This window comes from Achroia grisella, unplaced genomic scaffold, assembly GCF_030625045.1.
Source record: "Achroia grisella isolate CSIRO2021 unplaced genomic scaffold, CSIRO_AGI_Agris_v1 utg503, whole genome shotgun sequence".
Classification (NCBI taxonomy): Eukaryota; Metazoa; Arthropoda; class Insecta; order Lepidoptera; family Pyralidae; genus Achroia; species Achroia grisella.
Genome location: NW_026712898.1, coordinates 711,672 through 738,827, shown reverse-complemented (window position 1 = coordinate 738,827; position 27,156 = coordinate 711,672). Strand labels below are relative to the sequence as shown.

General features: G+C 35.1%; 2 protein-coding genes across 3 annotated transcripts in view; one reads left to right on the top strand and one right to left on the bottom strand.

The window, feature by feature from the left end:
• Positions 1-27,156, bottom strand: part of LOC131846178 (ecdysone-induced protein 74EF) — a 276,899-nt gene that overhangs the window by 179,275 nt on the left and 70,468 nt on the right. For both annotated transcript variants that reach the window (XM_059195419.1, XM_059195420.1), the window contains exon 3: positions 17,036-17,096. The gene's annotated coding sequence lies outside the window, so the exon portion shown is untranslated. The remainder of the gene's footprint in view (positions 1-17,035; positions 17,097-27,156) is intronic.
• LOC131846179 (U7 snRNA-associated Sm-like protein LSm11) overlaps positions 2,202-27,156 on the top strand; it is a 39,820-nt gene continuing 14,865 nt past the window's right edge. The window contains exons 1-2 of the mRNA XM_059195422.1: positions 2,202-2,564; positions 10,625-10,740. Coding sequence (XP_059051405.1) covers positions 2,267-2,564; positions 10,625-10,740 — 414 coding nt within the window. The 5' untranslated portion in view covers positions 2,202-2,266. The remainder of the gene's footprint in view (positions 2,565-10,624; positions 10,741-27,156) is intronic.

The window sequence follows — 27,156 nt, the reverse complement described above, 5'->3', positions numbered from 1 at the left end:
GAGTCGTAATACAGTACAGGAGTCGAGAATAATATTCGAGTTGTAATACAGTACAGGAGTCGAGAATATTATTCGAGTCGTAATACAGTACAGGAGTCGAGAATATTATTCGAGTCGTAATACAGTACAGGAGTCGAGAATATTATTCGAGTCGTAATACAGTACAGGAGTCGAGAATAATATTCGAGTCGCGGTGTTTGTATTCGCGATGCACGAACTCAGAAAGCAGTTTGTCACCAATTTGTTTTGCCCAAACAATAATAAAATTAAAAAGTAATGATACTATTACATTTTATTATTGTATGTGCGACAATTGTATTGGTTTTTGTTTGACAAATAAAGATTATTAGTATTATTATTATGTTTTAACTACAGCCTCCAATTTGTTGATTTAAGAAAACATTTTAGGTTGTTACTTAAAAGCGCCATCTATCGGTGAGTAGAATAGTAGCATATAACACTATGAAACTGCTCAGCAGTAATAATATTTCTATGAATTATAAGTACCTACTGTAAATATATTATAACAGACAGAACTATTTTAAAATTTATAATATTAGTATGCATAAAGGTACTACCTCTAACTACCTTCTAAGTTGAAACGTCGAGAGAGCTATTACCTCTCTTAGACTTTCGACCAGGTACCACTGACCGTGGTCACTAAACAATATAAATAATGTGTAAAAAAAAAAGTTTAAAATAACTATAGTTGAAGCTCAGACATCAGAGAAAAGCGCAACAGACAGACAGAATTATTTTCACATTCATAACATCTTTTAAAACAGTTTCGCGAAATATACACATGTATGGATTAAAATACTATCTACACGCCCCGGCTTCGCACGGGTGTTCATGTATTATATATGCAAACCTTCCTCTTGAATCACTCTAACTATTAAAAGAAATCGCTTCAAAATCCGTTGCGTAGTTTTAAATATTTAAGCATACATAGCGACAAACAGACAGCGACTTTGTTTTATACTATGTAATGATTATTAAAACGTTTACATGTTTACCGTTTCTAGTATATATAAATGAATTTTCCTTAGGACTGCTTAATGAAAGATTTATTATCAACGATACAAGCCCAACCTTGAGAGCACTTCCTATTGCATATTACAAGAACCTTGTCCGTGTAATATTGCGAAGCGTCGAGATGGCTTATTTACACAATTATCATATTGTTAAGATAGTATTGCACTTGAATTAATATATACATTTAAAATTATTATAATCGTGTTACATAAATCAAAATTATCTATATTCACGACTATGGAATGATAGATGGGGTAGTCAGAGGCACTGACATTTGTCGATGCGTGTTGAACTGTATATATAATAATAATAATCTCAGGGGGGGGGGGGTCATGACCCCCATGACCCCCCTGGATCCGCCGTTGGTTAGATTGACCTCCACGCAATTCCCCTTGGAAACTAATATGACAAATTGCTGGAGAATTTGTCACGATGGGCTAACTTACGTGACCTCATGCTCATCTTATCATCCTCCACTGGTGCCCCACCAGCGTAAACCGTTAGCGCAGGCGAGTGCATCGTTTCATTAAAATCCATTAAAAAGAAAAGATATGGTTTAATTTAAGGACTACCCACGTTCAAAATGGGTGTCAAATCGTGTGCGCGTAATCACTTTGTTTAAATTGGAATGATATTCTATTTAAGAAGACGGTTCTTATTCTATTTTTTTAATTATAAAGCGTAGACGTCAGATATTGCCCTATTAATTGTAGAGGAAGCACCTTCAACATTCTATCACGATACCGATATGATTGCAATGGCAATTAAAAAAAATTGCAATCACTTAAGTATTTTCGTTTAACAGGTAACAGATACTATTATTAATTTAACATTAATTTCCGTATCACGTCTATAATTTTATAATGCGTAAATTGAAACGTGTAGTTGCGTTATGTTTTATTAATATTTTATACCAAGGCGCTATTATTTAACATTAGTTACATTATATTGTTCAACAAATTCGTAATATGAATAGTTTTATGATAATTATAACTAAACAAGTAGTAGCAGTAATAATAATTCAGTTATAAGTTTATGTATTATTTAATATGATAGTCGCCATTTCTGTACGGCGATGACGGAACAAAACGCAAGTGGAAATATTTTGTCTGTTACTAATTGTCAATGTCAAATCAAATGTCAGTGTCAAAACGCAATGTTCTGTGTTTGTTTTGTTATGTTCATGTTCAAATGTTAAATATATTTATTAATATATTTTAAAGTATTTACAATGTCTGAAGACCCAAATTCGGACTCTTCGACTTCAGAATCAGATATTAGTGCGTGTAGTTCTAGTTTTAATCCGTTAAAGGCGTTATATTCCACGAAAGTGAAATTACCGATGGAGAATGCCCCAATGTATGAGAACTTGTGCCAATTCGAGTCCGCACAGAAGGAATCAACGTCTATAATACCTGTTGGGCAAAAACATTTGGTGATAGAGAGGGAACAAGAAAAGGAATCGAAGAAACAAGAAGAACAGAGGTTGCTTGAGGAGAAAAACAAGCGACGTTTCATGAAATATGAAGGTATTTTAGGTTATGTTATTTTGTAAATAAACTTGTTATATTATTTATAATGTTATTATTTTTGTTGTACTAGTGTTCTTTAGATGTCTGATAAAATTCAAAATAGTGAAAATAATTATTTACATGTGAATAAACAATGAACTATATGTTTTGCGGTGTATGTCAAATTCCATAGGATGGAACCTCCCTTTATGTAAAGGAGTTTAATTATTTTAATTCCTTAAAAATTCTGTATAAAAGTGGCTAATTTAGAACACACTAGTCTTTCTGGCCAGTGTGATTTAAATGTGAAAATTATAGGTTTTTTCGCTTGAAAGCATTAGTACCCCTAATGCAGGTGTAATTAGGGGTATTTTGCCTTCTTTGTAACCTTATTGCTATACCACTGTGTATATATAAAAGTAGTAAAAGAAATTATGTGTGAAGTGGTAGAAATTTTTTTGTATAAATAAATGCTTTTGAATTTGCTAATGTTTCTTATCACAATTTATTAGCTACGCAAAGTGTAGCTATATGTTAGTAAAACTGTTATTTTTAATAATATTAATAACAAACCTAAAAATCCAGTCCTAAGCTAAACAGAGCTTGTGTTACAGATACTAAACAACTCATAAATATAAAAAATACATTTTTTTTCTAAATATATTGTATGTATAGAGAACACATAAACAACTCATAAATATAAAAAATACATTTTTTTCTAAATATATTGTATATATAGAAAACACATAGACTAATACAAACAATAATACTCATGAATACAAATTTTGTATTTCTGTTTAAGCGATATCTTATGAAAGTATGACACTGAGAAAGACGTAATATGTTTAATGCATACTTTTTTTAATTGTTAATATTTAAATGAATAATTTTTATTGGATGATAAAGAAAAGTTAACGGTTTACACTGGCAGGGCACCAGTGGAGGATGATTACATGAACATGAGATCAGGTCAGTTAGCCCATCGTAACAAATTCACCAGGAATTTATCACAATTATTTCTAGCGACAGCATGGAAGTCAACCTGACATGGTACATTGCTAGTAATCAATTCAACTGTCCACATTTAAATTCATATAAGGATACAGAAATGACTATATTATTTGAATAAAAAAATTAAATATCCTGTTATTCTTGGTTCTGAATTTAATAGTCAATGGAATGGTAATAGTAATAATGAAAACAAGATGATTAAACTTATTATAACAGGATACTCATGCTCAGGAATGAGATAAGGTAATGTAGATATTTATCTATACATATATATAATATAAAATTGGAGCATCTGTTTGTAATATTGAAATAACCGTTTTTACTACAAGCATATAAATACACCAAAATAAGATTTTTTACAATTTTTGTCTATCTCTCTGTATATATATTTTGACGGGACTTTTTTTGGCAGGTAGCTGATGTAATAAGGAGTAACTTAGGCTAATTTTATTTTAGAAAAATTAAGTAAAATTTCCATGCGGACGAAGTCGCGGGAACAGCTAGTATATAATATGTATGTATAATACTAGTATTGTATATATATGTAAGTGGTATATGTAAATTATTATTATTTAGTTTCTAGTGTTGCTATGCCTTTTTTATTTCTCTAGACGATTCCTGCGCCATCTACCACTTTCTATTTTCTCTTCTCTACCCAAAGGTTGTCTGGAAGAGATTGCTTACGCGATGAGACCACCTTTTGTGCCTTATTACTTATTATGTACTTTGTAATATACTTCTGGTACTGACCTGACCGCATGCTCATCTTATCATCCTCCACTGATGCCCCGCCAGCGTAAACCGTTAGTGCAGGCGGGTGCACCATTCCATTATCATCCACAAAAAAAAATATATACTTCTGGTGCAATAAAGAGTAAATAAATAAATAAAATATACCCATATATTTATTTTGAAATGATTCCATATATGTATGTATAAAAAACTTAATATAAACTTCATACATACATAATATAATATCTCTGGAAAGTTCACATGCCATGTAGCCACAAGCTAAGCAGAGCTTTTGTTACTAGGTAACTGATACAAATACATAGATATTTTTTTTCGTAAATATACATATTATACATAGAAAACACCCAGACCAATACAAACAATCATACTCATGAATACAAATGTTTGTGCCGTGCGAGGAATCGAACCCGCGACCATCAGACGTAAAGCGGTGTGCTAAACCACTAGACCACCGAGGTCGTCTATATATGTATTATACATAATATACATAGAGAACATCCACACAGATCTTTATATAATAATAATAATAATTTCAGGACAATTCACACAGCGCCATCTAGTCCCAAGTTAAGCTATCTACAGTTTGTGTAATTGGCTAGTACCCATAATTACTGATAAATACATAGATAGATATACATTTTTTCGTAAATATATACACATTATATATAGACAACACCCAGACCGACAAAAACAATCATACTCAAGAATACAAATATCGGTACCGTGAGAGAAATCGAATCCGCACCATCGGAAATAAACCGCTAGACCTAGACATGTACTAAGAATTTTTAAACCTTACCTAATAAGTGTAACTATTACTTTTAGTGTACTCCAGATAATTGTATACAGTGATATAGTAATTAGCCCTTTATTGATAATCTGTAGCGTTCATATCCTACACCCCTGCGTAACTTTAGGTCACGCGCGAGGTCAGTCTAGGCAGTGCGTTCAACGCAAGCCATTCTGTGTCAGCGGCGGGCGACGACCCTGCCTCCCCTCCCCACACTCGTGTCACCACTCCCACTACCGCACTCGGGATAATCTCCGGCCACCCAGACTGCGAAGGATCCGCAAATTCAGGGATAATAAATGGTCCGATGTTATTGAATTGGGTTGCTCAACTACATGCCTACATGCACGTCGCGTAGTTTTTGGTAGACTCTTATTTAGTCCTGCTACTATAGCGTAGATTTTGGTAGATTTACATTTAGTCCTGTTATTATTCGGGACTTTTGTACATAGTCGTGATTTCGGTTCCTAACCTTTTAAGATCACAGCTGTATTCCGGTAGATTTTCATTTAGTCTTATTACTATTTGGGACTTAATATACATAGTCATTATTTCGGTTCCTAACCTTTTTATATTAGAGCTGTGTTTCGGCTCGAAAGGCGAGAATTTGGAAGTCAAAATCGTCGAGGCTAGTAAGAGTATTTTGGTGACTAGAGTGGCACACAAGCTGATAGTACACTTGACGGATTGTCGCCCAAACTATTTTCTAATAGCCAAATTGAGAAGAGGAATCAGCACTTTACGCGAAGCGCTACCCTTTCAGCGGCCGTCAAAAATATAATGTTGTTTCAGATAATTCAGTCAAAACTTCTTGAACGAGATTTATAAAATATATTATAGAATTACTGTTTATAGTATCTAAAAAAGGAAGGGAGATATTTCGAAAATGCTAAATTGAGGATGCTCTTAATTTAACTGTGTTTTTGTTCGTGGGTGTTGCGTTTTATCTTTGCTTTTCGTTTAGATTGAATTCTATTATTTTAAATTTAGCAAAGTATTATTGGGAATAAACATTGTCGATTGCAAAAGATTATTGGCAGAAAGTATGCGAGGTACAGATTCTGATTTGATCTCTCTTTAGAAAATTGGGCCGTATTCTGGAAACTACTTTTTTAATTAGTATTCTGCAATTCAAATCAACAGATCTATTAGGATTGTTGTAGTATGTCAAGCAATATGAATACCAAATAACATATTACCGTAGATGAAGTAGCTCTTAAAGCACCTCGAATTACGGGAATTCGTTCTATGGATTAAAGTAGTCGTGGTCTCCTCTAGATGAATGGAGCGGTCCAGGCCCGTTTATTCAATGACGCTATCAGCGATGGCATCAGCTCATTTGCATGGCGCCCGTGACCCGTTGGCCCGGCCTTGTTGTATTACATAAACCGCCTGGTTTTTTCTCTTCGTATTGTATCGTAGATGTTTTGAAGTGAACCTCATTTGGTTGGCCAGTTACGTCAACTGGCTCTCGATTGTCTGGCAGTTTCAGAGTGTGTGCACCTAAGTGCGAAAAATTGATGTAGGACATTTTAGTCTGTCATACAAGTCAAGTTCTTTTGTAATAGTTTTTTCTCGACCGTATGGTTCAGTCCACAGATTCAATTGAACTGAACTGATTTAGGTATCCAACTAAATCAGTTTAGTTTCTTGGCATTTAGACATAGATGTGTCTAACATTAAAAGAAATTATCGTGAATAAACAACTTTCTTTAACAGGTTTCTTCCTGATTTTCTTGTAGAATAAACAACAATTTGATTTACGATAATAGGATTTGATTTTTCGAAAGGAAAGTATCTATCCGTAGATTAATATTGGAAATACTATCTAAGGCCCAGGAGTCATAACATTATAAACTCTAGGTTTGACATTTTAAGTTAACAGTTCGTAATATTTGTAACAAAATTATGTCTGATATTGTCATTTAGAGGGCATAGATTTTTATTCTTCATCAAGCGGAGGTTTATCTTGTTGGTCTATGACATAATGTGGCAAGGCATATAGATACGTCTAAACACCTTATCAGAAACCAAAAATAGATCTGTGACTTAATAAAAACGTTCATAGTTAAAATTCTTTTCTGATACTTAATTTGTAATTGATACGTAAATAACTGCCTAATAATCGGTTATTAATTAACATAAAGTGGTTCTCCAGACTCGGAGTAGTCTAGAAGATGGTTTAAAATTATCCCACTTGAGATATGCGGAGTTGGCATTATCTTGTTATCTAGAGAAGCAGAGTTACGACGCGATTCGCTAGACGACTTTCGCGCTACACAATTGTTGCGTAACCGCTTTCCACATGAGTGGGATGCATGTTGTCTCTGTTGCACGCGGCGCCGGCGCATCGTTGCATCGGTCGTTGACGCCTCGTCCAGATTCGCCAGGGATCGTTGTCTCGAAGGCATTTTGGGTCAGCTTTTTTAAAAGAGCAAAGGAAACCAAGTCTTTACATGTAACTTTTTTAAATTCGATTTTTGAATTAAATAGTCTGCGATTATTTTGTTGAGTTGCAATTTATTGTATGTATAAGAATTTCAACTATTTCAAAGGGGAAATAACTGTGTTTATAACTGAGTTAAGAGGCGATAACTGTTATCACGCTATGCCGTCTGCATTGTATACGCACGCGTCGATATTGACGTAAATTTTAGCGTCACTAAATCTTCTATTATCTGTGTATATTTATTATTTACCGGACTCTATGTATACATTATTATTAACATAATGCAAACGATATTTTTTTATATATACAAAACCTTGGGACTGTGCATAATTTAAAACTTATTGTTCCTTAAAAGTGTACGATGACATAGTAATTGGTATATCATAATCATATGTTAGACGATAAACAAAATGGATACGTTTATGTTTATTAAAAAATTCCACGTTTAGTACCTATATGAGATAATGATAACCTATCAGCAGTTGTAGACTCCCGTACAGCATATCTAAATATAGTGTTAGATAGGTCGAGTTTGCGTTCTATTTATAGGTTCCCGGTTTCGCGCACAAAATGTGTGAGAACAAATAATGCAATGCAGAAAATCAAATCGGCACGTGCGTAAGAATCACGGAACGGAACGCAAACGGAAGTGATGCAACGCGTTTCGGCGCGCATCTGTGTAAACATGGCGCGCTTTTCTGAATGGCAAGATGGCGGGTGGCGTTTCCCGCGCTCGGCTTAGGGCGACGACCCCGCCGCGCGGTCAGCGCCCGGGGATAGTCGAGTGAAAGTAATTCGCGATCGGCGACCGCATGCGAGCCATGCCTCCCTGGTACCTCGGCTCGAGAGCTGCATAGATTTATCGTTTACGATGTTATTTTTAAACAATCTAGTGACTAACGTGCAACATAGACACAACAGGCCGACCATAATGTAATTCATTATAACATTGGAATAATTATTACTGCTGGGCACCCAGTGGTCGAAATTCGACCATAATTATTTTATTCTACGAAAATCAAACATTAGAACATATATTTTTTTATTGCCCGGCCTTCAATTTAAACAGAATTTTGCTCATTGCCAAGCTTCAAGAACTATATAAGATTATTCCGCCATCGCTTCAAGAACTATTCAAATGCACTGCAACTTTTAAACCAATTTACGACTTCATCATAGCAACTATCGGAGAATTATAAACATTTCAATTATGGACACATACAAGGACTTAACACAAACTTATAATTAATGAAAAGATTTGGCGATATCGCCTTGAAGAATTTTTGAATTTCATGGAAATACTACTGAAGATTAGGCTGTATGGTCTCGTACCTTTGCCTATCCACTTGTGGATAAAATATACCACTACTACTATTATTTTATTCTTCAGTAAGACTAAGTAATTTAAAGACAAACAATATTAATCTATTCTCAATTTGACCACAGACTTTATAAGCAAAAAAAGTATATATGCGTGTCAAATAAATATGTCTGTAATATTTTTTTATGGATAAATTTAAGAATTTTTTTTTGCATTTTGCACTCCTCTATATAAACTATAAGTGCGAAATTTCATAGACCTCCATCCGCGTAATTTTCGTTAAAAGAAGTACAAAGTTTTTGCTTCGCGTATAGATATCTTATATGTAAAAAATATATCATTAATAACAAAAAAGAACCAAAATAAAATCTCAAACAGTAATAACATAATTCTACTTATATAAAAATTTAAAAACCATAGACAAGCCTGTTCTCTATTACATATTCTAAGACATTCATTTGGCTCAACCACAGACTTGCAATAAGTCGGAGAAAACGTAGCAAAATTGTCTATCCCTCTCTAACAGCAAGAATGTAGTAATAAAATTGAAACAATTTGCATTCGCGATCTTTATCTGTACATCTGTACTCTGGAGTCTGTTGTTTAATTAATTTTGACCGGCTCTCGGTTTCATTTGGAATTTCTATTTCTATTTCTATTCCAATATGTTGAGTTTCCTTTTCTATGTAGTAAAGTATATTGATGGCGCTGATTGCCGCACACCGCAATTTCCGATGGTCGCGGGTTCGATTCCTACTGTAACATAGAATGCAATGGATGACCACGGCTTCGGTGGTCTAGCGGTTTAGCACTCCGAAGGTTTCGGGTTCGATTGCTCGCATTGTACAAACATTTGTATTCACGAGTATGATTGTTTGTCTAGGTGTTTACTACGTATATCATGTATGTATTTACAAAAAAATGTAACTTAAGTATCTATATCAGTTATCTAGCACCACACACAAGTTCTGCTTAACTTGGGATTAGATGGCACAGTGTGTATTGTCCAGGATTATTATTATTATGTTGATTCGTTCAGTTTTCATATAAATTGCGTACTTGCATTATTTCTATTACTGTGTTATATACGCAAATGTATTTTGCATTTTCTGTGACTGTTATATTCGTGTGAAACTCAGAAATACACCCATTTTCTCCGAACGTATGAATTCTGTCTGATTCATGAAATTGAGTTTTAGACATTTATATTTTTTTTATTTGAAACAGTAAAAAGTAGATATTTTTGTATGTCTGTTTTTAAATTAATCCTCATAACATTAACTATCTGCGACTGTAAGTCCCGTCAAAATCGGTCCAACCGTTTCAGAGATCAACAAAAAGAAGAATTAACTTTTGGATCTAAATACCGTATATACAGAATGGGTTTAAAAAGTAATTAATTACTATTCGCAATGCATATATGTTTAATTGGTGCTTTTTACACATTATACATTAATACATACAATCACAAAAAACAATCATCGTAATCCAACACAACACATCGAGACAGCGTGCCCAAGATACTGGCAGCGTTGCCTCTTTGAATGGCCATACTTAGCCTTTGGGCAAAATAGCTACCAGCTCTTAGGTCACAAGTAACCTCGATGTGCCGCGCTGAAATATATGTCATAAATAATTTGCCTTCCGGGCTCCATGGACCCTACATCTCCACGGCATATGGCGAAAACCAATTCCCAATGTGCTCGAAATATTTTTTGAACTTTGAACATTAACAGACTATTCGTTTGTTTCAGTCACAGCCCCCGTACGTAGAGAAAAGATTAGCCACAATGTCCTGACCCGTATAGAATCAATGGACGGACCTCTGGCCACACTCAAGGAATGCGTGGACAGCAGACTCAGAATTAAGGTATGTGGAACTGTGGAATATTGTACTAGCGTCTTACTCCGATTGCGCAAGGATGCATTTTATGTAGGGACCAAATTTGTTTAAAAATAAGCCAGCCCATGTTCACTAATAACGTAGCTTTATTGAGTGAAAGGGGATTGTTAGTAATGAGGACTGCTGACCCCATTGCTGGCTATATACCATGTCAGGTTGATCTCCACGCGGTTCTCCTTGGAAATCATAATAGTAAACTTTTGGTGAATTTGTCACGATTGGTTTACTGAGCTGACTTTTTGTTCGTCATATCATTCTCCACTGGCCTCCACATCCCGTTAGCGTATACACAGGCGGGTGTACCTTTACATTATCATCCATAAAAAAATGTCCAGCCCTATGCATCATTATATTATCATCTGCTACTTCTTTATCCCGTCCCATTTGCGGTCGGTGTAATATTTTTCTCTTCAATTCGACATCGTTCGCAGTCAATTTATTATTCATATTATCTTTCATCATCCATCTCTTTTTCAGTCTTTCTCTGCCCTTATAACGATCCGTTCAAATGTCCAGCTCTATGCATCCTTTGTAAAGTTTTGGCGCCACTCCAATCCGGAACAGTGCAACGAATGATGACTGATCCCTCACCAAAATAGAAACAAAGCCCATACTATAGTTTTGAATATTTCCACATTATTACCCGAATGTAGGTTGATGTGCTTCCGCGAGTGCACCACGGCAGTATAAAGACGAGTTGATGCGTAGAACGCAGAAAATGGTGTTAAATTTGAATTTGTTAAACGTTTGTCATAGCTGTTAATGGATGAATGGAATTGCATGTGGGCTTTTTGTGGCAACGAACTAAAATGAAATCAAAATATCTATCTATCTCATGCCAGATCCCTTACAGCGTAGGCGGTGAGCCATTACCTTCTATCCTTAATTACAATTCTTGCTTTATTCAAATTCATAACCCGTTTCACATCCACGCCAGTTCCTGACAATAAGAAGCCTGGGCTTCTCTCTACCTACTTTAGTATCTGTTACGTGTTCGATTCTTCGCACGGTACAAACATTTTTATGATTGTGATTGTTTATGAATATTATTTATATGTATGTATTTGTAATAATATCTATTTCTATCAGTTGTCTAGTTAGTACCCATAACACAAGCACTGCTTAGCTTAGAACTAGATGGCACTGTGTGAATTGTCCTGAGTGAGATATTATTGTTACGGACGGTAGATTTGACATATCATAAGAGTCTTACATGAATAAAGATATTTTAAAATTAATTTGAATTTATATTATATTTGTAAAAGAATTTTTAAACAATACCTGTGGATACATAAACCTATTCCCAAGACGATTTTGAATTCTAACCTATATGTTTTTTTGTGAGAAAATGAAAATAGATTTATATTTGTTGAAAGTTTTCGCTCTGGGCATTAACATTATGTGGGTTTATGTTTTTTCCGCAAGAACGGCGAAGTTATTGACTCGTACATAGGCATGCGCTTGCGCATCTAGCGTATGGAAAAATGACGGATGTGTTATTTTTAGTCCGGATATTTGGACGAAAATGTTTCACTGACTTATTCTTACAACAAATGTCCATAAAATCATAGACACTGGGTACTATGGAACGTACATTTATTAGTAAAAATAAATAAATAGGAGCGTAATAGACATGGGATGAACATATTGTATTTAGCTGTGTGTGTTTAGCTATGAAGCTGTAACTACAGGAGGCAATGAAACTATAGGAGAAGAGGCACAAAATCTTGTCTCTGAAATGGCAATACATGAGTGATATAGGCCTTACATGTTAACGTGGTCAGAAAAAAGTTAAAAAGTTAAAGTACAGGTCCTAATTGTGACCATATATGTACATAGATATAGTAACAAGCAAGTCTAGTTTACGGTCAGAGTTTGTGACTCATAAAAATGTCTCGGACAAGACTTGGTTGTCGCCGCTCGCACGCTGCGCCAGCGTCGACACTTCACAATTTTATAATGACACTGTGCAATCTGCACTTGCTGATAGTACAGACGACAAAAACCTTTCTCCTAAATTAATATTAGAAAGAAGGGAAATTGATTTATTGTTTGTAATTGATCGTACACAAACAATTTAAAAAATACTTAACACTTATAGAAACCGTTGCCTATATACATGTATAACTTTTAAATCTCGCAACGGATTTTTATATGGTCTATTATAATATGGAAATCTCTTCGGTTTATATATTAATTGTGATGTGACTACGTGCATGACGTCCGTATGGAGAGTCTAGAAGAGAGGTGGGCTCTACGTTCAGAGGCCGACCAACGTTTTTGTAGTTTTCAGTCACCGGTTGCTTCTTTTTGTTAACTGCCAATCCTAACTTAATGTAAGTTCAAATATACCGTTTTAAGTATAGGAGTTTCGTCGCTCGTATTAAAATAGCGAGGACGTGGCTACTCAAATTCTGCTTTCAAGGAGCTTATAAAAATAAGTGTTTGTATTTTCACTCCAGAGCGTGCAATATCGAGGTAGGTCGTAAATAAATACGATTTGTTTTTAAATGCGGGTTTTGTTTAAAATCAAATATAATTATTTGTGTTAGTTTAGATAACAAATTAGATAACAATTGAAACATTTCCACAGTTGGTTGGTAGTGTTAACTACATTAATTACCCAGCCAGCCGTGTACTAATACGGCGTACGGCAGCGTTTCCTTGTTTACGCAGCCCTGCGGCGCCCTAAGGTTGCCTTGAATTTTAATATGTTGATTTTATATACATTATTGTTGATAGTCGCCGTTTTTTTAACGTCATGATTACAGAATTATACTCGCTTTGAACTTTGATGATTATACAATATATTTATAGGTATGATATAGTTATTTGTAGGTTAAAAATTTTTGTGAAGTAGTTTGAAGATGTTATTTGTAATTCTTAATAAACTGGCCTCCATCCGCGACTTCTCTAGTTTTCTCTGATTTATTTTGTTGCTCAATTAACTGTTTATTTACTTCTACGTATTTTGCTCTTTAGCAGTTTGTATTCACACAAAATATTAGTAATATAAAGTAGAACAACATTTATTTAAAAGAGCAACACGCAAATGTCTTGCGACTTTATCTTGTGATGATAGTAAAAGTTTTCTCAACTCAACTAGAATTATTCAAAAATATGTAAAATAGTTTTTCTTATTTGACAGATAATAATGTTGCATATCTTCCATAGCCTACACTCCTAGATACAATGATAATGTACTTGACAATTCACAGCATTTAATTAGATCCAGCTGTGATAGACGAAACAGCTTTCGTAAATCCCACACTGCTTGTAACGCTACATTCCTATCCCAATTAGACGCCAACTCGATTTGCGCTAAAAAAATGTTGGCCAGCATTATGCACGAATCAAAATCCATTTGGGAGCTTGTTGCGTGGGCCCTAAGTTAAAAATATTCATTGGAACCGGCGGCGATGCCGTCGCGGCTCGAAGGCCATCGGCTGTCGTAGCAAACACTGTCATTACTGTATGTTACACAGCATGCGTGATGCACGTGCCGGTACAGACAGCACGACAATGTCCCTTAGAGTGCATCCCTTACATCACAGAAAATTTCTTTAAGCTTTGTTAATACAATTCTGTACCAGACTGTCCCTTAGACTGCAGCCCTTACATCACAAAAAATAATTTCTTTAAGCTTTGTTAACGCAATTCTGTACCAGACTGTCCCTTAGAGTGCATCCCTTACATCACAGAAAATAATTTCTTTAAGCTTTGTTAACGCAATTCTGTACCAGACTGTTTCTTAGACTGCAGCCCTTACATCACAGAAAATAATTTCTTTAAGCTTTGTTAATGCAATTCTCCGATAGTCAATGGATGCAATGACATGACGGCTTCACTGGCTTATCGTTTTGTCGTCTGTTCGGGTCATCACATGATGCAAACATTTGTATTTGGTTACAACATTGTACGTTACTGTCACAAACTGACAAAGTTAACGATCAATTATTCTTTCTACAACTTAATTTTACCACCATTATCACAACACAAAGTAAGGAACTGAAATTCTAAAGAATTCAAAGATAAGTAAATTAAGTTTACGTAAAAAGAAAATAGATCTTTGATGATACCATACTCACTACTACTACAAATTTGATTAAATCTTGAGAACTAATGACGATAGAAACTAAATTTTGATAACAACACAAGAATTGTAATGAGATTCGATTAGCAACAAATCTAGAAAATGTTCGTAACAATAAAGAAATTTAGAATACTGATATTTGTGAAGACAATGAAGAAAACCCTTTAATTACCAACAATCAAATAACAAACAATCCAATTGCCGTGGCGTTGCTAACCATACCAATTGGCGGGACCTTGTTGTGATGTCAGTTATCTCATGGTCATTTTCTTTAACGTGTGTGCGTCGCGCGTATGTGTTTATTACACACATGCCTGCGTGTGCGCAACAAGGGCTGGCTAGGACGAATCGAGCACGATACTTCCTCGTCGGCTTGATCCATTTATCAGTAGGTTGTTTTCGGCAGTCGTTCACCTTGACGGTCGCAGAGCCTCGATAGTAATTGATTGTCGAAGGTGGCTATCAAAGAAGCCTGAGTTATTACATTCAGATATAATATAATAGCATTGCGTTGTTTATTAAGATGCAACAATGTTGTAGACAATAAAATCTTTGTCTTATTCGAGTTAAATGAATGCGATCTTTTTTTAACAACAACTTTATAGATAATATACATACCTACCAACTTTTATTAACAGAGGACATATTTGTATGACGTATTACAGTAATTATCCATTAATATTGGACTTTAGAGCATGAGTCTTTTTACATAGGATGAGGCTATTATAATATTGGCCAAGGTTTCAATGGTTACAATGGCCTATGTTAGTTTTGGTGCTTGAACAACAAGACAATCAACCCATCTCGGGAAAATTACACGATTTCCTTGAATGAAGCGGGAATACAACAACGATTTATTAAAAAAACTATAATCATTGTATAGGTATGGTAATACCATACCTATACAATGATTATATTGGGAATATTGGGATTTTTATTGGGAATAATAATTCCCAAGATGGCACACAAACAGGTCAAAATGATATAAAAGAAGAGGCATCAAAATAATACAATATTTATAAAAAAAAATGGTGGACAACCTGCCAGCAATAACTTGCATTCTTTGATCTACTTTAAGTGGAGGCAGATTTTTCCAGTAGGCAGCAACAATTAGAGACACATTAGGATAGGTCAAGTTTAAAACCACTTTCGCTAGAATGGGAATAATGCTAATCACCTTTATTATATCCAATATTCTAATGCGACTACAATCCCATTATTTTGTAACTGTATATGGGTAAACGAAGTGTAACCTTCAAAACAAAATAACACAGTAGTTTATTGAGATGACGTATTGGTTGGAATATGTATTTACAAACACAAAAGGCAATTCAATGCTAGCATTCTCTTCAATATCAAGGTGTCAGCTAGATAGTTCGAGATTATATTTACAATCCATCAAGTTGAAGGAAGCATTTCACAAGAGCTCGCTTGTTTACTGATAACATTATCAATAGAGAATTAAAAATCACTGCGCTCTTAGTCGACATTTGTTAATCAGATGATTATATTATTTCCAAAACGGAAACTATTAGATATGTATACATATCTTTGTTAGTAAGCCACTTATTTCTTTTACAGATAGATGTACAAGAACAATTAATTATGTCATAGTGATACAGCAGGCAGTGCTGTTACTTTTGTTAGTGGCCAAATTCAAACGTTTAAATAAATTGATACATTTTGTATTTTTACTGAAATTCAGAGTTACATTCTGTAGATTCTAACGACGTGTGCTCTAATCTTAGAAACAGATTTTTCTAACTTTCTATACATCAAGTCTTTAGTACAGTCTGAAGAAAAACTGATAATTTTGAAGTCTTTGTTAATTCTTCATCTTTTGTGTATGCCATAAATAGAGTTGCTGTTCATACCCGTACTGTACGCTGTATGAGCGGTTCACCCCGAATTGTTACCAACGACAAGGTCGTCTACATTCGAAGTGCGGATAAAAAGCCTCCGCACTTCGTCCACTGCAGGCTTCATGTTCAAACATTATTGTCTCGTTTTGTTCCATTTAAAACTTTTATTTTATTTTAATAGATGACCTTGTGACTAACTCTCCGCAAAACGGCTTTGTCTTTCGATGGAAACTCAAGGCAAAGCTAAGAGAGGCATTACCGCAATTTAATGTATATTCGTAATTTGTTTGTTGATTCTGTTACTTACAGCTCTCTGACAGCTCGTACGCTGGCATACAATCAGCTGGTGCACTTATATCGCGCCATACCTGAAAAATGGTAATAGCAACGTCGAATAACAATGTCAAAGTTATAATTCAAATAAATCGTAACCTAACCTACGTTATCACAATTATCTACAAGGTCTCGCTTAAAAAAGAAACGTTTATATTGATAAATTTATGGTTTCAATGATCATTTGGTTTTGAAGCACGCGGCCTAAGGTATGATGCATTCGGCCTCGCGGGCAAACAGACGCTAGATAGCGGTAGACAAAGACGACGCGAGGTCATGAGCGTAGCCTTGCGCGGGTGCGCGCGCGCTCGCTTCCGCTTGTCGACGGTCGGGACGCATGCGTTCGCAGTCGCCGCCCGACCGCCGAACGAACCACACGCTCTAATCACAGACTTGCTTAATTGATTAAATTATTAATGTATTTAACAAATATTACCTGTTAACTAAAATGTTGTACATAAAAGTTACGAATGAATTGTCTTCGTGGCTAACTCTGTCTATCCTATATTTGCTACTAGATGTGCCCGCGATTTCGTCTTAAATTGTCGATACTTATACATAGCCTTTTCCCTTCGAAAAAAAAGGGTTGAAAGGGGAGATTTTCAACCCCTTACAACCCTTTTTTTTCGACTAGACTATCTGTGTACCAAATTTCATTTAAATCGATTGATTTAGCGTTTTTCTTCATTTAAATCGAGAGTTTTAGCGTGAAAGCGAGATAGACAGACAGTGTTACTTTCGCATTTATAATTTTAGTAAGGATTAAGCAGATTGCTTTGCAAGCTTTTTAGCTTAAAGGGTATATGACAGTGAAATTACAGGGTTCGGAGTCGATTTTTAGTACAAAGAAATAGTAGCAATGTATTTTAAGTTGTCTATTATGACAGTTCCTACAGCGTCATCTAGTCCCAAGCAAAGCAGAGCTTGTTATGGGTGATAGAGCACTGATATACATACATAGATATTTTGATAAATACATACATAATATACATAAAAAAACACCCAGACCAGCACAAACAATCATACTAAAGAATACAAATGTTTGTACCGTGCGAGGAATCGAACCCGCGACGGTATGCTAAATTGTAAATCGGCACCTATAAGCGACGGTCACATCCATAAGCTGTTTGCATTTTATAGGACACTTTCAGATATTATGTAAGTCATATTTTTTTTATTTATTTATCTTATTTACCATCAGTACGGCTAATTTATACATATAAATAAAAATGGAGTGTCTGTTTGTAATATTGAAATAACCGTCTTTTACTACATGCATATGAATGTAAATACGGTACATACACCAAAATATCATTTTTTTTACAACTTTTGTCTGCCTGTTTGATTGTTCCGGCTAATCTCTGAAATGGCTGGACCAATTTTGACGGGATTTTTTTGGCAGGTAGCTGATGTAACAAGGAGTAATTTAGGCTACTTTTATCTTAGAAAAATAAAGTTAAATACCACGCGGACGAAGTCGCAGAAGAAGTACAGCTAGTTTAGAATAACTGGTAAGGAACTAAATGGTAATTTTTTATACAATATGGTCTTTTCCAATTCATTATCCAAGGAAAAATCCAGGGCCGCCGAAGACCAGGCAGGTGCCGCACTTCATGGCTAAAGAATCTAAGGCAGTGGTTTGGGGCTAGCACCAGATCCTTGTTCAGAACAGCGGTGGACAAAATTAAGATCGCCAGAATGATCGCCAACCTCCGGTAGGAGACGGCACATAAAGAAGATAATTTTTTATCAGTCTTACATCAAATTATGTAAAATTAACTTTAATACATGCAGTAGATGTCGACATCGGTTGCTCGAGCTTACATATTGCTCATACATACATAATTGTGAACGTTGCATCTTCCTACGCAACTGCGTAATAGATTAGCATAAGTTGTTCGCAAATCGACACAAAGACTAAGTGCCGTTGATGATATAGTAAACAAGTTGAACATCGTATCAGGTGTAATATTGAAACCTCGACAACACATTTGTTTGTGAGTGATCATTTTTCAAATTTGAACTTTAGGTGGCAAGATACGAATGTTTTATAGGTTGTAGTTTGATCTGATGGTAAATGGTTACCGTAGCCTATGGACGCCTGAAGCACCAGGCGGGTCACGTGCGCGTTGCCGACCCTTAAGAAACCTTCATATATCCTTCTTGAAAAACCCCATGCGAACCGCCTCGTGAGAAAACCTCGGCAGGAAGTTCATTCCACAAACTACGCGACTTCGTACGCGTGAGGAAGCTCCTCTGAAACCGCACTGTCCAAGACCACTTAGGTTCCAGTTGTAGTACATGTAGGTAAATAAAGGAATATCCCGGAATTGGATGTAAATGTTATTTATATTATTAACAGAGTCATAACACGAACTAATTTTATGGCAAATAAAGGTATTTAAGGTACGACGACGTTTCGACTAGGTTGCACTAGCCGTGGTCACGAGCTGACTGGAGTAATAGCGATGTCAACGTAGATAAGTGACAGCAGTTTTTTTATCTACCGTCACTAGATTATTCAACGAAAGTTCGCGACACACAGCATTTACGGTATACTTACACTTATTGTCTATTGATGCTACAGAACTTTGCTTGAATTTATTTATAACTGGATTCCGCGTAGATGATAATTTTAAAACATCCTCTGTGTTGAAATTGGGATGTTTTTTAATTTCAATAAAATAAATACCTTTATTTACCATAAAATTAGTTCGTGTTAAGATCCGGTTAATAATATAAAATAGACGTAAATGCATATAAACACTATTATCACTATTTATCATTTATTATACGTCTATCATTTTCAAAATTTGTCTTAATTTTAGGTGGCACCTTATCAGAATATTTTTTGGTTTATAAGCAAAGAAGACTGTAGTACATGTAGATAAACAAAGAGAATGTACTTAGAAAGGTAATCTCCCGGAATTAGACGTAAATGCATATAAACATAGTGCATCTTAAAATTATCAATATGCATTTTAAAATTATCTTCATTTTAGGTGGCATCTTATCCGATTTTTTTTATTTATTCACTCTTTATTGCACCAGAAGTGTAATACAAAGAACAAACAGATATAAGTAATAAGGTACAAAAGACGGTTTTATCGCGTGAGCAATCTCTTCCAGACAACCTTTGGGTAGAGGAGAGAAGGTAGAAAGTGGTAGATATCGCAAGAATGGACTAGAGAAACAAAAAAGGCATAGTAAAACTAAATAATAATTTACATATACTATTTATATATATATACAATACAATTTATATTTTATGATTTATATGAAAATAAGGCTGTAGTATATGCAGATAAACTACTTAGGAAGATACAGAATATACTTAGGAAGGTGATACTCCGGAATTGGATGTAAATGCATATAAACTGATATCAATATACATCTATAAGAACGATTGATGTGCATGATACTGCAGTGTTATCAATGTCATCAATCTGTTAACATATTGCATCACATATTAACTAACACTGATAAGAAACTAACACATTTATATAATGTGGACACTGTTATATAATTGAATCTATGATTAAATGAACGCGATTAATATCATCATCATGAATTAGACAATTACTGTGCAGTGAACAATTTAACTGTATTAATAATACTTAAATAATTCACAAACATCACTGTCCTATAGGAACCAAATATATCGAAAGATCATGTAATAAAAACAAATCAATATAATATACTAATTAACAGAAAATAGCCGTCGAAGTGTGAGAGAAAGCTATACCAGCGAAATCTCTACAATCCTCAAAAAGAACTTGCCTATCTAGAACGGTAGTAAGTTCTACACTAGATATAGTATACCCTATATTTTAGAAGGCTCCTAAGCCAAATCTGGGCTGGGAGAGAAACATGAGCGGGAAAGATGAGTGTTGACGTACTTTAGGGGTTCTTTAAGCCTACACCCGGGTCGCAAGTCCCAGAAACGTCTCGGAGTTCTTGGGCTTCTGCCTCTCTGCCACACGATGGACCTGCACCCGCACGGTGAATTCATGGAATGCTAAGAAGTTCATCTCACACTATATTTACACACGACTTTCATAGGACGAGCTCTAAGTTTAATATTTATATTTAGGTATAGGAGCCAACAGAATATCAGCGCTGCAGGTTTACCTGTAGAATTATGCTGAGTTGCCTATTCACCTTTGTGGCACATAAAGGTACCTATTACTTTTATTTGTACATTTGTTTTTGCTGTCAATAAAGAGTATATAATAATATAGTTTCAAGCTAAGCACAGCTTGTGTTGTAGGTACTGGACATTTATTTTCAAATTCACACGTCATTTGTTGCACATGATTGAATAAATCTCTCTGAACAGCAGATAGTAAATACAGATAAATGGATAATAATGATTCTGCATTGATGTGAGGCCAAGTCTATTACATTAAAGGATAAACATCTTCGCCGTAGTATATATAGTATATCATCATAATCATCACATAACAAGACTATGCAACGTAGATAACTATATTAATAATGTATTCAAAACGAGAAAAATTAAAAAGTAGTATAATCTGACATACTTCGCGGTTTATAAATTTGTGTGCAGCGACGGTTGCCAGCACTGCAAATTCATTTTTTTTAATCAAACTTAATTCATAGGACCTGTTAGGACTAAAACTTGTATTCAGTCTTTTTGCATTTATTTCGTTATTACAGAGTTTTTTTTAGATTATTTTTGTTTAATTCATTAAACGGTAGATCCAGAATATCGTTTCATATCTTACTGTAAAATTTATTGCCCATTCCCATGAAAGACATATTATGTTTATCTAAATAAAATTTGGTGTGTACAGTAACTGAATTGAGAAACCTAAAAGACCTTCTGATAAAAAGGGATACTGTGTTGAATTTGACTTGAAATTGAATGACGCAACGGACATACATATGTATATCTAGATAATGTTCCCATTGGATAATGTAAAAGTATAAATATTCAAATACTACGAGCTCGGTGGTCTACCGGTGTAGTATCTGCTTCGGTTTTTGGAAACAGATTTTTATGCATGAGCATTTCTGCTCCTCTAGTTCTCATCTAATAACATTATGTATGTATTTGAATAAAAGTATTTATATAGATAAATTATTACTCGCCGACCCGGCCACTCGTTGCTGTGGCTAAGGTTCTTGAATAAAATAATATAGCGACTATAAATTGAGATGTAAGCTACCCTATCTTTCAAGTTGCATCAAATTGCACATAATGTGCAAATCAAATTTGCAATCGATTCAGTAGTTTAGGACTCCATCACGGACAAACAACGTGACACGTAATTTTTATATATAAAGATTATGTTCGTCCTAGTAATCGTTCTTTACGCCTTTTATTAAGACCAGTTCAGCCTTTTAGTCGTAAAAGGCGATGGTAATGACTAGTTTATCATCTTGTATATCAGATATAAGAAAAAAATAATAATTATCTATAGTTATATGAAAAAAATTACAAACTGCTATTGAACACCTAATGGTGCAAAAATTATTCTTGAACGGTTTTTTCCAAAATATTTAATTGCCCATATGCGGAGTTTGAAGGCCACACTAATTTTGTTAATGCATCTTTTATTGTACTGTACTTCCTTTATAACGATTGCGAGTTCGCGGTTTCCTTAAAATTCACAAGGAAATTAATGCATTTATAATCGCAGCGTGCTTCGAGCGAGGTTACGCGGAAGATTTGGATTTTGGTGTTATTTTTTTAACAGTGTTGCTATTTTATAAAAAAATGTAATTGGATGGTAAACAAACTAACGGTTGGAAGGATGATGGAGTGCACCCGCTTACGCTAACAGTTGCGTAACAGGATGAGAATGAGGTGAGGTCAGGTAGCCGATCTATATTTTTTTACTTGAAAGTCTATACTTTCAAATTGGTCTTATGTTTATTCGAGTCATTTTTAATTTGTATTTCCATACACAAATCAATTCTGGATATGAACTCTTATTTTCAGCGTTTAATTTTACAATTTACATTTGTAATTCAACCTAACATTTTTCTTTAACCTTACCTTACTAGTGGGTATAAATTTTATTCATTTTTGGTGCTTTTGGAGCCGGCTTTTCTCCTTAAAATTTTTTAGTTATATCGGTAAGAGAATAATGAATCTGTCTTATTGTGTTAAGGCCTCACGTAAAAACGGAAGGAGGATTTTAGATGATATTTTTCATAGAGTATGTTCTTATATATACGCTTTAAGTTAGTGGTTTCCTTAAAGTTAGTAAGGAAATTGATGCATTTATAATCGCAGCGTGCTGCGAGCGAGGTCACGCGGAAGATTTTGGTGTTGTTTTTTTAAACTTTAGTGTTGCTGTTTTGAAAAAAAAAAGATATATACGTTGTATCTTGAACCATGCTTCCTTAATGATATTATTAATGCGAAAGTATTGTTTGTATGTTTATTACCTTTTTAGGATTGAATGCCGACACTTATGTTCACGATGGAAATAAGTTGTTTTATTCCAAAAATAAGTGGTGAAGTCATGGTGATTTATAAATTGATTTGATCTGAACTTTTGGTTGTGTTTGGGTAGTGAACCACTAGATGAAGAAGGCAGTTATATTGTTATAAACCATAGACGACCCTACCATGACGACGAATTATAAATATATTAAGTAATCTATTAATAAAAGGAACTAATAATCTTGACCACGTCAGCTTTCAAATAAAACAGAGCCCCATCAAAATCAGCACATTCGTTTAAAAGCTACGTGCCAAAGTTATGTTATTATTGTATATATCCAAAACGATCCTAGCATGATAAACATACTATTAAATAAAAGTTTAACAAATTGTTGCTAAAAACCATCTCAATCACGTCACTTTTCAAGCAAAAGAAACCGCATCAAAATCGGTCCATTCGTTTAGGAACTACGATGTTGCAGTCTGACTTAAACAGTCCCTTTTTCGCCAGGTGTTAAATAAGTATATCGCGACCAATAGAATGTCACAATGTTGGCTACAAATCATTATTTGTTGTCACAGCAATGTCCATCTGTAACCTTTACCCACTGTCTGTCGAGACCTTGTGTGGTTTACTTTACTTTGTTATCATAGTTTTTATCTATTGATAAAGGGCTCGCCCTTGATTCGTATCAGAGCAAGGTTGCAATTCGATTCCGGCTGGTTTTTTGGTGTTATTTACGCATCGCTGAAAGTTCCGACTGAGTTTCCTTCCTTATTAGATTCCATTCCATTGCACAATGCAGTTTTTCGTCGAAGGTTGACATTTAAATAGGTTTTTTTGTCTTATTCGTTGCATTTGTATACCTACTTTGTATATATTATTTGGATTAGAAAAACAATTAATTTTTCGGACTACTCTAATGCTGTTGGCCGCAGCTGGCTTTTACAGCTTCACCGGACGATAGGAGGCGAGTGCAGATGGCAGTCCAAACCCGCGGAAGGACTTTTGGAGCGGCTGAAGGCCAACTCCTGCCTGACGGATACGGCTTTACTCTGAGGGCATCACTAGGGGTTCGAACCTCGGCTCAGGCCGTCGTAACATCAATCCCCATTGAATTGGACGGGGGATCGATCGGAGGGGCAAAACAATTAACAAATGTTTAAACACTATTCTATAGTTTTCTCAGATAGCTTATAGATATACTCAAGTATTTTTGTAAATACATACATAATATTAGAAAACATCCAGACCAATACAAACAATTATACTCATCAATTCAAATGTTTGTACTGTGCAAGTTATCGAACTCTCGATCATTGGAACTAAGGCACTGTGCTAAACTACTAAACCAACGAGGCCAATTTTAATAACGATATTCACTCCATTACTAATAATTATCATTTCAATTTGATTTCCATAGAAATCATCAAATAAATTCCTGGTGAATTCACAATGCGTGAACTTAGTCTTATTTCATTTACGTCCCCGCAACTTCCACCAGTTCCTAGATATTCTTATTATTTTGCCTATTCCGTCATTAGATCGAAGCATTCCATCGTTCATAAATACGTCATTAGTAGGTGTCAAGTTGGAACAACATTTTAGAACAGCGAATAAAACAATAGCTCGAAATCAGGTGCCCGTGACCGTGGTAGCCGAAATTGAGAGTACCGATTTGGAACGAAGCCGCGTCATACTCGTGAAACTGCCGCTCGCAGAGCCGATGTATTATGTCAATGTAATATGCCTGATAGCCTAGAAAGTAACATTCAAGCCTACATTGTTGTTCATAGAATTACGAGGATTATCGTAGTATCAGAGTTTTTAGCTTGAGTATGAGGTACGAGGTACGTATCAAGCATACGTTATGATGCTTCAAATTTTTGTGAAGCGTGAATCCAAACAGAAGTTGCTGGATGCGGGAAGCAGAAGATTGAACATGGTGATAGGCTTAACGTGTTTTATATATATTCTTTATTGCACTTTGAAATACAGTAACAATCTTAATTATAGACAATGTGAGCAAAGGCAGATTTATCTCTAAAAGAGATCTTTACCAGTCAATCCAACACAGAGCGGCATAGCTAGTGAGTGGATTACACTACCGCAAGTAACGGTAGATTGTTGAAATATCTAAATATACAATTCAACAAATTAAAGTATAAATAAATAATGTTTTTAGCTTTGAGAACGACTAGATAATCCATGCTGAGATGGAGATGAATCCAAGATTTTTAAGAACGAGGAAAAAGTTTTAGGCTGGCAACCCTTGCTCACAATAATATACGAGCCTTCTACCAAATTAGCGATGAAAATTGCAAAATATGTGAGATTGACATAAGCTTATACAAGTAGATTACGTGGCTATTCGAAAGTTTATGACAAATCGCATACATTTGCACTTTTCCATTAACGAGATCGTTAATAGAATGTTATGTCTGAAGATATTGCTGATTAACAGCGTCTGTTTTCTAATTAATCTGTTTGTTTATCAACATTCGCTTTCAGTGCTTCATGAGATTCTTGAACTTTACTATTTAGTAACGAGAATCCATGACTAGCGTAATTACGCTCTCAACGGATAAAAGTGTGTGACAATAATGAATTGAATTCACATACATTAAATGGAGGTTCCATTGTACCATTTTGCCGCTGTCCTACGATTGATAGATCTTATAAAAAGTTCATAATTGACATTTGCAAGAACTTCTCATTTAGTCACATACTTTAAACGGGAGAACAATCGAAATTTTGGACAAATTATTCTTCAAGATTTTTGCCAGATGTTTTAGTTCAAACGATTGCGTGTACAAATGATGGACAAAAATTTAAATGCTTTATGATTTAGTTTTTTCCATTCTATTTATATAAATAGAATGGAAAAATCTTTAAATATTGCCATAAGAGGAGGATATTACTACAATATACCAAGCAGTTTGGTCTGGGATTTTATGTCCAGAGATCCTTTGCGATGTTGTAGTGTCATTTGTTTCCCTCGTCGATAACTTTATCACTCTCATTCCATTCATTATATACAGGCTAAATCATTTAATAATTCTTATTGGATTATGTGTAAGGATTGCTGCGAGTTAATATTAGAAAAAGATTTCATATTCCACTCATATGTTACATGATGCAGCGCAACACCTGTATAACAGCTTTCATCTGCTGTCATCGCGGCCACAACCCTGTCCAACTGGTACAGTGGACACACCTATAAATAGACTGTATCCAGTAATACCAGTGTCAGTAACATTCGAGCAAATACTAATCACATTATCATACCTTCACCTTAGCTACTGCGATACGCTTCCGCGTACCACGCGTCACCGTTCACTTTCACTGCGACACGACGTTACTGCCTGCCGTAACTACAGTAGATACGATGTCCAAATTAAATACACCGAACTCCACTCTACCAGCAACGTGGTACGGTGCAGTTTTCAAGGCGAGCGCTGATCATTTTTTTTTCGTTCACACAATTTGGTCAACGCGCTGAAATGGACTCACTCGGTAATGACATAACGTTGCTTTTTGTTTGTGGGAGCCGTGTCACGGCCTCGGCAAGGCCGCACGCACGTCGCATAACAGTCTGTTTACTTTCTCTAGCGGTCAATGGTCACTGTTTGTTTGGGAATACATTTTTTTTAATTGCCCAAGGTCGATATGAGAA